The sequence below is a fragment of the Bubalus bubalis genome, chromosome 7, assembly GCF_019923935.1.
Source record: "Bubalus bubalis isolate 160015118507 breed Murrah chromosome 7, NDDB_SH_1, whole genome shotgun sequence".
Taxonomy (NCBI): Eukaryota; Metazoa; Chordata; class Mammalia; order Artiodactyla; family Bovidae; genus Bubalus; species Bubalus bubalis.
This window is the reverse complement of record NC_059163.1, coordinates 101,663,484-101,675,800: the sequence shown is the minus strand read 5'-3', so window position 1 is coordinate 101,675,800 and position 12,317 is coordinate 101,663,484. Positions and strand designations below refer to the sequence as shown.

The following is a 12,317-nucleotide window of genomic DNA, read 5'->3' as shown; positions in this document are numbered from 1 at the left end:
AACACTTCAAATATTCATTGTTGTTGTTGTTGTTCACTCACTTAGACATGTCACACTCTTTGCAACCCCACAGACTGCAACATGCCAGGCTTCCCTGTCCTTTACTATCTTTGGAGTTTGCTAAAACTCATGTCCATTCAGTCAGCAATGCCATCCAACCATCTTACCCTCTGTTGCCCCCTTCTCCTCCTGACTTCACTCTCTCCCAGCATCAGGGTCTTTTCAAATGAGTCAGTTCTTCACATCAGGTGGCCAAAGAATTGGAGCTTCAGCTTGAGCATCAGTCCTTCTAATGAATATTCAGGACTGATCTCCTTTAGGATGGACTGGTTGGATCTCCTTGCAGTCCAAGGGACTCTCAAGAGTCTTCTCCAACACCACAGTTCAAAAGCATCAATTCTTCGGTGCTCAGCTTTCTTTATCGTCCAACCCTCACATCCATGCATGACCACTAGAAAAACCATAGCCTTGACTAGACAGACCTTGGTTAGCAAAGTAATGTCTCTGCTTTTTAATATGCTGTCTACGTTGGTCATACCTTTTCTTCCAAGAAGTAAGTGTCTTCTAATTTCATGGCTGCAGTTACCATCTGCAGTGATTTTGGAACCCAAGAAAATAAAGTCTGACACTGTTTCCACTGTTTCCCCATTTATTTGCCATGAAGTGATGAGACCAAATGCCATGATCTTAGCTTTCTGAATATTTGGTTTCAAGCCAACTTTTTCACTCTCCTCTTTCACTTTCATCAAGAGGCTCTTTAGTTCCTCTTTGCTTTCTGCCATAAGGGTGGTGTCATCTGCATATCTGAAGTTATTGATATTTCTCCTGGCAATCTTGATTCCAGCTTGTGCTTCATCCAACCCAGAGTTTTTCATGATGTTTCATGACTGGTTTGATCACCTTCCAGTCATATACTCATTAGCAAAATATATTTAAACCCAGAGTAAAATTTCTTAAAAGATAAACTGAACTTTCACATATGCAAATTTGCTTAGTAGAAAATGTTTAATAAAAATTACAATTTGAATAGTAATCTCTGCAATATTCTTAATATTGTAATCTTACATCATTTAAGCCTACCCACATGTTTGGCAATATGATTTGCCTAGACTATGTCGGTTCCCAACTTGTTTATATACCACTTTTCTTTTTATAATCTCCCTAACACCACTGAGTTTGTTGCTAGTGTCAGCTTTTACCTATTATCCTCTATCTGTGAAACAAATGAAGAACATTACCTGGGATTGAGAAAGAAAAGCAGGTGATGCATCATTCACATTTGATGTCACACGTTTATTCTTCTGAAATTGACTCTTAATGTCATATTTTCCTGGCCCTGGTACTCCCTAAATTACAGAAAGAAAAAGACATGCTCTCATTAAGAAAGTATCTATAGCACCTAAGGGAACAGTTGGTTAAATATCTGAACCAAAGCTACAGGGCTTTTAAGTGATATTACCAAAGCTCTTCATTAAAAAGCAAGCCAGAACAAACTTAAGAGCAACAAACAAAGAAAAAGAGAGAAAGGCTTTGCTTTCCTTTGCAAAGCCTCCCAGGAACCTAAAAACACACTGCTTGAAACTTTGCTGCCCTCTACTGATAGATCTCAGGAAAAAAAAATTATCTGAGCCCTTCACGTGATTAAGCATTACAGTAAATAAATATATTTCTTCCATTTAACTTATACAACCAGCTCTTCTATTTTAACTACAAATGTTAGAAGATATAAGACATTAGGCTTTTAACTAGATACTTTACAAAAGATAAAATTAACTCAGTAAATAGTGGGATTGAGTTTTAATTATCCTGCTAATAAAATACAAATATGTATCAGGAAGTACTATTGATTCATCATCAAATATTTTAATTACCTTGATAAAGTACCTTTCATAGTATATAAAAAGTTAGATTTAAATCATCTGCTTCATATATAACTCTCCTACTTTTCTATAGTTGAAAAATTATACATTGATTTATGAATTAAATACTGGGCCTATAACTTGGATATAAAAGGAAATTCTATCAGTAAATTCTGTCACCTATCTTATTATAATACATCAAAATCCAACCATGTTTCCCAACCTCACAAATACTCTGATCCAAGCCACCATCTCTTATCTAGGTTACTGTAAAAATCTTCCTAACCACCTCCCCGGCTTCCAATATTGCCCATCTTCAGTCTGTTTCTACCACAGAAGCTAGCAATGGGTCCATTTAAGGCCCTTTGTCAGATTGCACCATCCCCCTTCTCAAACCCATTCATTGGTTTTCAGTTTCACTTCCAGCAAAAAAAAAAAAACAAGATCCTAAATATGAAATGAATTTCACTTCCAGACACACTATTACCACTCTAACCTCCTCTCCTACTGCTCTCTCAACTCTATTCACTCTGTTTCCCAAAAGATCAATCATATATTCACCTAAGGACCTTTGCACTTACATTCTCTTTGCTCAGAATGTTCTCCTAGATCGCTCCAAGGCTCACTCTCTCAATACAATCAGTTCACTTACTCAATGTTATCTTCTCAGTGAGCCCCTTCTAGGCAACCCAAACAATCCCTGTTCCCTCTCCTATTTTTCAACCTTATCATTTTCACTACCCAAAATATCATTTCCTGCTATGTTGTAAGCTCCAAGAGGGCAGTTTTGCTTTGTTCTTTTTCTGTTTCATTGGTTGTTGTATCTTTAGAGAACAGATGAGTAGCTGGGGCATACTAGGTGCTCAGTAAATACTTGCATGAACTCATGAGCTAAATTTTACATTTGCAATGGCCATATAATGATTTTAGAAGATATGTCTCTCTGGGAACTAATACGTCTCCAAAGAATAGCATTATCCATTTGTAATAATAGTAAAATATCTATAATTTAAGTAAAAAAATAATTTGAAAAATTCTTTAGGAGAAATTCTTATGCATAAATACCTCTTCTTAAAAACAAATTAGAAATGGTACCTCATAGTGGTTTTGATTTGCCTAAAAAACTGGAAATAGAACTGCCTTATGATCCAGCAATCCCACTGCTGGGCATACACACTGAGGAAACCAGAAGGGAAAGAGACACGTGTACCCCAATGTTCATCGCAGCACTGTTTATAATAGCCAGGACATGGAAGCAACCTAGATGTCCATCAGCAGATGAATGGATAAGAAAGCTGTGGTACATATACACAATGGAGGATTATTCAGCCATTAAAAAGAATACATTTGAATCAGTTCTAATGAGGTGGATGAAACTGGAGCCTATTATACAGAGTGAAGTAAGCCAGAAAGAAAAACACCAATACAGTATACTAACGCATATATATGGAATTTAGAAAGATGGTAACAATAACCCTGTGTACAAGACAGCAAAAGAGACACTGATGTATAGAACAGTCTTATGGACTCTGTGAGAGAGGGAGAGGGTGGGAAGATTTGGGAGAATGGCATTGAAACATGTAAAATATCATGTATGAAACGAGTTGCCAGTCCAGGTTCAATGCATGATACTGGATGCTTGGGGCTGGTGCACTGGGACGACCCAGAGGGATGGAATGAGGAGGGAGGAGGGAGGAGGGTTCAGGATGGGGAACACATGTATACCTGTGGCGGATTCATTTTGTTATTTGGCAAAACTAATACAATTATGTAAAGTTTAAAAATAAAATTAAAAAAAACAAATTAGATTCTAAAAATGTATGCAAACGTCCATATTATATTGCCTCAAATGAACAGATTTATGCAATTATTTGATAGTTGACAGAAAGATTCATTTTGGTCATGGCATCTAAGATTGTTTTTTCCTATGAACTTGCAGAAAGTTACATTCAGAAGAAAAAAAATTTCTGTATAATTCTGAGTGTATATAAACCTATGAAATATGTATCAAATACAAAAATATGAACAAATATTCAAATACATGATGTAATCTGTATTTTTTTTTACAGATATGCTGTATCAGTTTTCTCTCTGTATAGGCAGGCATGATAAAAAATAATCAGCTACTGACAAACAGGGACTACTACTACTTTCCTCCTGTTCTGAACAGTTGTCTCAGTTCAGTTCAGTTCAGTTGCTCAGTCGTGTTCGACTCTTTGCGACCCCATCAATCGCAGCACACCAGGCCTCCCCGTCCATCACCAACTCCCGGAGTTCACTCAAACTCACGTCCATCGAGTCAGTGATGCCATCCAGCCATCTCATCCTCTGTTGTCCCCCCTTCTCCTCCTGCCCCCAATCCCTCCCAGCATCAGAGTCTTTTCCAGTGAGTCAACTCTTCGCATGAGGTGGCCAAAGTACTGGAGTTTCAGCTTCAGCATCATTCCTTCCAAAGAAATCCCAGGGCTGATCTCCTTCAGAATGGACTGGTTGGATCTCCTTGCAGTTCAAGAGACTCTCAAGAGTCTTCTCCAACAACACAGTTTAAAAGCATCAATTCTTCGGTGTTCAGCCTTCTTCACAGTCCAACTCTCACATCCATACATGACCACAGGAACAGCTGTCTAGATGATCATTAATATGGAGCACAGGGAAAAGACTAAGTGTGATTAATGAGGTAAGTGAATATACTTAGTCTTGAGAACTATTTTGCTAAAAGACTAAATGAAATCTTGACCTCTTCAATAAATATTTCCTTTTCCTTTTCTTCTGTTTTCAATAAAGTTTCTAATATTACTGAACTTTGTTTCACTAAAATAACATAGAATAGTAAAATCAGGTCTTTACTTATAAAAAGTTAGAATTTAATAAGCCAATTCTAAATAAGTTCCAAAATAGGACTGTGAGACACTGACCACACGGAAGGGTAGATATCCCTTTGTGACAGTCTAAGAAGGTAAAATAAACTCTGCAAAGACCAAACCCTAGACACAGGATGAAAATGCTGTGATATTTATCCTGCTTTTACAAACTGTGATCAACAAAACACCAGCACTGATAACAGTCTATTAAGTACATGGCCTCCCAGAGTGTCCTCTGAGACCTTGAATCAGAATCTTTCTGGGCACAGGAATCTACACTTTTAACAAGCCTCACAGAGGATTCTCAAGTACAATAAAGAACCACAGCTCAGCCAAAAAGCGGTCCCTACCACAGCTTTTTCTGCAAAGCACATCTATCTTAAAGTAGAAGGCTTAGACCTTGAAAGTATCCTGCTTTAGGGAGAAAACTTAAAGATTACTGTGGCAGATTGTTTATGTAATCTTTTCATGTACAACCTAATAAAAATGGCCCTCTTTAGACCACGTGCTACCTAATGGAAGGACACACAGTCACTTATAAAGCAGTGTCCCCTACCCCAGGCAAAGGAATATGCTTGAGGCGGATGCACTTAGCACCCCTTGTAGAAAATTACAGGACAAATAAATTGCTCAACAAATAACTTCAAGTAAAGAAGAGAGAAGAAAAGAGGGAGAGAGCAACAGAGATGTATCAATCAACACCAATGAAAATGCGTGGACATTCCGTGGATCCTGTTTCTAATATTTATGAGACACTGGAAATTTGAACACTAATTAAAAATCTATCATATTAAGTAAACACTGTGAATTTTTTAATATAATTATTTGATTTTTTAAAGACTATCTTTCAGAGGTCACTACTGAAATGTTTACAGATGAAGTGAAATGCCTAGGATTTGATTAAAAAAAAAAAAGCTCTCTTTAAAAACTAGGGTATAATCATTTATTTGATCAAATGGTGTGCAGAAGTTACAGGAACTGGGGAAAGTCAAACAGTTTAACCTTTACTCCTCTAACTTGGAGCCACCATCAGTGATGATGACAATTCCCACGGAAAATACTAAAAGCTTACTATGTACAAAGCAGTGTACATACCAATAAATAAAGCATGGGCTTTGCTTTTGAGAAGCTTGCACCAGATCTCAACCCATGCTTTACAAGAGAATTATCTGGGGAACTTTTAAAAATAATAATGCTTCATTCTACTTTATTCAAACTAAAGCCAATAGACATGAGACCCAGGCATTATTAAAATTTTAAAAGCTTTCTGTTTAACGTTAATGTGCAGTCACAACTGAAGCCTAAAATAGTTTAAAACTCACACTGCTAGGACCCTGCAGGTACAATCACTTTCCAGTGGTTCCATAACTGCCATTTTTCCCTAGAGTTCCAGAGTCCCCTTCTGTAAATAAGGACTATAGTGAGACCAGGCTTCCAGATATTTCTTCCAGCTCATGTTCTATAATTTTAAATTCTATAATTAAGCTCTATAATTATATTTTCTTGAAGAAAATTAGAGATACCAAGGGAGTATTTCATGCAAAGATGGGCTCAAGAAAAAGACAGAAATGGGATGGACCTAACAGAAGCAGAAGAGATTAAGAACAGGTGGCAAGAACACATAGAAGAACTATACAAAAAAAGATCTTCACAACCCAGATAATCACGATAGTGTGATCAGTCACCTAGAGCAAGATCCTGGAATGTGAAGACAAGTGGGCCATGGGAAACATCACTACAAGCAAAGCTAGTGGAGGTGATGGAATTCGAGTTGAGCTATTACTTCAAATCCTAAAAATTGATGCTGTGAAAGTGCCGCACTGACTATGCCAGCAAATTTGGAAAACTCAGCAGCGGCCACAGGACTAGACAAGGTCAGTTTTCATTCCAATCCCTAAGAAAGGCAATGTCAAAGAATGCTCAAACTAGCGCACAATTGCACTCATCTCACACGCTAGCAAAGTAAGGCTCAAAATTCTCCAAGCCAGGCATCAACAGGACATGAACCATGAACTTCCAGATGTTCAAGCTGGATTGAAAAAAAGCAGAGGAACCAGAGATCAAATTGCCAACATCTGCTGGATCATCAAAAAAGCAAGAGAATTCCAGAAAAACATCTATTTCTGCTTTATTGACTATGCCAATGCCTTTGACTATGTGGATCACAACAAACTGTGGAAAATTCTTAGAGATGGGAATACCAGGCCACCTGACCTGCCTCTTGAGAAATCTGTATGCAGGTAAGGAAGCAACAGTTGAAACTGGACATGGAACAACAGACTGGTTCCAAATAGGAAAAGGAGTAAGTCAAGGGTGTATATTGTCATCCTGCTTATTTAACTTATATGCAGAGTACATAATGAGAAATGCCAAGCTGGATGAAGCACAAACTGGAATCAAGATTGCCGGGAGAAATATCAATAACCTCAGATATGCAGATGACTCCACACTTATGGCAGAAAGTGAAGAACTAAAGATCCTCTCAATGAAATTGAAAGAAGAGAGTGAAAAAGTTGGCTTAAAGCTCAACATTCAGAAAGCGAGGATCATGGCATCTGGTCCCATCACTTCATGGCAAATAGACAGAGAAACAGTGACAGACTTTATTTTGAGGGGCTCCAAAATCACTGCAGATGGTGACTGCAGCCTTGAAATTAAAAGACGCTTACACCTTGGAAGTAAAGTTATGACCAAGCTAGACAACATATTAAAAAGCAGAGACATTACTTTGCCAACAAAGGTCCATCTAATCAAGGCTATGGTTTTTCCACTGGTCATGTATGGATATGAGAGTTGGACTATAAATAAAGCTGAGTGTGGAAGAATTGATGCTTTTGAACTGTGGTGTTGGATAAGACTCTAGAGAGTCCCTTGGACTGCAAGGAGATCCAACCAGTCCATCCTAAAGGAAATCAGTCCTGAGTGTTCATTGGAAGGACTGATGTCGAAGCTGAAACTCCAATACTTTGGCCACCTGATGCAAAGAGCTTACTCATTTGAAAAGACCCTGATGCTGGGAAAGACTGAAGGTGGGAGGAGAAGGGGATAACAGAGGATGAGATGGTTGGATGGCATCACCCACTCAATGGACATGAGTCTGAGTAAACTCCAGAAGTTGGTGATGGACAGGGAGGCCTGGAGTGCTGCAGTCCATGGGGTCACAAAGAGTCAGACACGACTGAGTGACTGAACTAAACTGATAATTACATTTTTAATTTTCAAATTATCTTTATTATTCTTGACATCTTCTTTATTCATGCATGCATTATCCTCCATCTTTCTCTGAATATTAATTATAATTTTAATTATTCATAATTTTGTTTTACTATCTGTTTCCTTGGAGTTTCCTTGATGTTGGCTTCTTGATTTTTTGCTTTTGTGTTTTTTATATCAGGGAGTTCCCTCAAATGTCTGGTGATCCCTTCCTCCTCATTCAGATGTAAGAGTGAGTCACTGAAAAATGTTACTTAAAATTTCACACGTGAATAGATGTGACTTGAAACCTACTGAACTTCATTATGTTGTGACAGCGTCACAACTCAGCCTTTGTATTCAGTTCAGTTCAGTTCAGTTGCTCAGTCGCGTCCGACTCATTAGCCGGCCCCCAAATGTCACTCTTTTCTCAACCCTGGCTGACAATTTCGGTGAGTGGGAAAAGTGCCTGGAACATCTCCCCACTCTCTATATAAGCTTAAACTCTCCATTTCCTTTCTTCCCTACTTATAATTATGAAAAAGTAAAATACACAAAATAATTCCCACATATACATTACCCAGGGTAAATAATTCTCAACTACATCCCCGTATGTTTCTAATCCTATCAATCTGCCCAATTCTCACTCATGATGTACAGGCAAATCCAAAATATCATATAATTTCCATCAATAAATACTTTAGGATATATCTCTAAAAAATAAAGGACTCTTTCTTTAACATAACCACAAAACCATTTTTCTATCTAAAAAAAAATCAACATTTGACTCCTTAATTATGAGAGTTCAAATGTTTGTGATTGCCTTATAAATTCATGTATGTATTAAATATATATCAAATATGAAAATATAGAAAGAAATACATATATACAAGGTATAATGCAATAAGATTACAGAAAGGGCAAAGATAAGGGGGGGGAGAAATATTTTTTTTTACTAGCTCCATTCAGATATCACAAGGTTTTACTTTAGATGCTTTGCCCAGTCTATAAAACTCACTTTTGCAATCAATACTTACTTAGATAATGTTTTTAGCTTTCCCTTTCTGTGATCCTTCTTACAAATAAAATAAACACTAATTCCCTATAGTTACTGAGCATCACTGTGTGGCAGGCACTGTACTTGAGACTATTCCTCTTATCTTTAATCCTTAAAAATCCTGCAAGATAAACAAAATTACTCAAGTTTGCCTAATTGGGAAAATAAGATCCATGGAGATTAAGGAACTTACCTCTAAGACAACTAGTAGGAACACAAAGAAAACTAAGGTCTGACTAACTACAAAGCCCCTCTTCTTTTCTTCAAGGAATATTACCACAAAAGTTTATTACACAGATCACGGCAAAACTGGTTGAAGACCATTAAATTTTCATTAACCTATTACATAGTGACACGTCCTCTTGTATATTTCATAACAGAATTCCTTTGATTGTCCATTTTTACAAATAACTGAATTGCCAGATATGTGCTAAGTACATGCTAACTTCCTGGATGTATAACAGGACAGACCTGTGCCCTCAGGAAGTGAAAATTCCAGTGAGAAAGACAGACCAATAGCACCGAACAGATAAATACACTATTTATAAATTGCAAGTAACGCAATTTGTATGAAGAATACAGAGTGCTAAGTTAGAAAGTAACAATGGAACTTAGACAGGAAAGACAATTTATGTTGAAACCTAAACAAAAGAAGGAGCTTATTTTGGGAAGAATGGATGGAACAGAAAAGCATATACAAAGGGGAAATTGGTCAGTACAGCATTCCTGGAAGGGGCTGGCAGGAACGAGTTTACATCTGGAAGTAAAATTTCCCAGTCATATGGTAATACTATATTTAGCTTTTCAAGGAATCATCAAACTGTTTCCCATACAGACCACACCATTTCACATTCCAACTAACTACGTACAAAGGTTTCAACTTCTCTACATCCCCACCAACACTTGTTGTTTTCCATTTTTTTATTATGTAAATCCCAGTAAATGTGAAATGGTACCTTGCAGTGATTTTGATATGCATTTTCCTAATGACTAAAGGTATTGGATATCTTTTTGTGTGTTTACTGGGCATTTGTATATCTTCTTTGGAGAAATGTATATTCTCAAAAAGTCTTTTGCCCATTATTCAATTGGGTTGTTTGTCCTTCTGTTGTCAGATAACATTTTAAGATGATACATCTGCCTGCCTGTGAAGATAAAAGAAGGGAGTGAATTTGCTATATGGCTCAGGAAACTCAAACTAGGGCTCTATATCAACCCTGGGATGGGGTTGGGAAGGGTGGCATGGGGAGGGAGATGGGAGGGAGCTTCAAAAGGGAGGGGATATATGTATACCTATGGCTGATTCATATTGAGGTTTGACAGAAAACAGCAAAATTCTGTAAAGCAATTATTCTTCAATAAAAAATAAATTAATTTTTTTAAAAAGGGAGTGAGACTGGAAGCAAAGATACTTGTTAGGAGGCTATTTCAGAAGTCCAGGCAAGATAATGCTTTCTTACTTTGACTAAACAATAGTTCTGGTAATGATAATACAGTAATTATAACAAGAATAATAATCATAACAGATTGTCTACAAACATGCCCACCAAAAATTCTTCCTATCCCTAAAAGTTCAGGCCTTACCTCCCATCAGAAGATGGAGTTCATCTCCCTGTTTATGAATCTGAGCTGGCCCTATGACTTGTTCGGACAAAGAGAATATATGGCAAGTTACACAGCACCATTTCCAAGCCTAGGTCTTAAGAGGCCTGACATGTTCCAAATTTGCAGTCTCAGAGCCCTAAGCCTGTTACACAAGTCCAACTACCTAGAAGGGAAGTGAGGTCCAGCTAAAGTATAAGAAATTCTGATAAAAGACTTCATTCGCGCTCCCAGGTTCTGAGATGTCCACACATCTGTTAGCAGTTCCTGATCTAAGACAGAAAGCATGTCCTGATATGGCCTTATGGAGAGAAGATGATTAGAGCTCACTCCTGGCCTCTCTGGAACGATTGCAGCCTTTGATGACAAAGAATACTTTAATGCTGTTGCTATTTGTATTCTTTGTCTGCAAGAAACTGTAGATAAGTACCATCGTTTGGGGTCTTGAGTCTTCTCTAGCAACCTAACTCCTTTGTTGCCATTAGCACAATCATGAAAATAACAAATAGTTGTTGTTTTAGGGCACTGCATTTTAGGGCAATTTGCTAGGCAGCAATAGGTGACCAAAGCAAAGCTAACATTTACTGAGTACACACTCTTTGTCAGCAATAAATTCACAGAGAAGAAAATTGTGACACAAAGAAATTATTTCCAAAAGCAACATGGCTTGTAAGTAGGTGACTCAAATATTATCGGCTACTAGCACAATCCCAGTTTCCAACTTCCCTTTCCATAACCATATGCCAGATGGAGGTAGCCTTGTGACACTGTCCTGGCTTAATGTCATATATAATGTGTGTGTGCTCAGTCACTCAGTCATGTCCGACTCTTTGCAGCCCCATGGAGTGTAGACCACCAGGCTCCTCTGTCCATGGGGTTTTCTATTGGAGTGGGTAATATTTCCTCCTCTAGAGGAATGTCAAGATCCAGGGATCAAACCTGCATCTGTTGCATCTTCTGCATTGGTAGGTGGATTCTTTACCAGTAGCACCACCTGGGAAGTGAGTACTTGTCAGGTGGAGAAAATATAACAGAAGGAAGAGCAGGGTTAGAAGAAAGATAAGTTCAATTTTGAAATGTTACTTTTATAGTTCTTATAAAACATCAAGCTACATGGAGTTCATTTCCCTGTTTATTAATCTGAGCTGGCCCTGTGACAAAGAGAATATATGGCAAGTTACACAGCACCATTTCCAAGTTTGTGGAAGACTGGAGCTCAGTGGAGAGTTCAAGGTACACTGGAAGTGATCTGTGTATCTGGAAGTGATCAGTACATACAGGTGATACCCAAGGTCATCTGAGTAAAGGTGGTTTCTGAGGATATTGTGTAGACAAAGAAGAGAAAGAATTAAGAATATTATGTAATATTTATGTGATCTCAGTATTGTATTAATTTCAATGTTAATTTATATTCTAAATATCACTAATCCTTGTATGCAGGTCAGGAAGCAACAGTTAGAACTGGACATGGAACAACAGACTGGCTTCAAATAGGAAAGGAGTGCATCAAGGGTGTATATTGTCATCCTGCTTATTTAACTTATATGCAGAGTACATCATCGGAGAAGGCAATGGCAACCCACTCCAGTACTCTTGCCTGGAGAATCTCATGGACAGAGGAGCCTGGTAGGCTACAGTCCATGGGGTCGCTAAGAGTTGGACACGACTGAGCGACCTCACTTTCACTTTTCACTTTTCACTTTCATGCATTGGAGAAGGAAATGACAACCCACTCCACTGTTCTTG

The 12,317-nt window shown here is 37.9% G+C and overlaps 1 protein-coding gene across 10 annotated transcripts in view; it reads right to left on the bottom strand.

Annotated features, from left to right (window-relative positions):
• STPG2 (sperm tail PG-rich repeat containing 2) overlaps positions 1-12,317 on the bottom strand; it is a 620,311-nt gene that overhangs the window by 478,985 nt on the left and 129,009 nt on the right. For all 10 annotated transcript variants that reach the window (XM_044946202.2, XM_044946197.2, XM_044946200.2 and 7 more), the window contains exon 7: positions 1,239-1,346. In XM_044946202.2, coding sequence (XP_044802137.2) covers positions 1,239-1,346 — 108 coding nt within the window. The remainder of the gene's footprint in view (positions 1-1,238; positions 1,347-12,317) is intronic.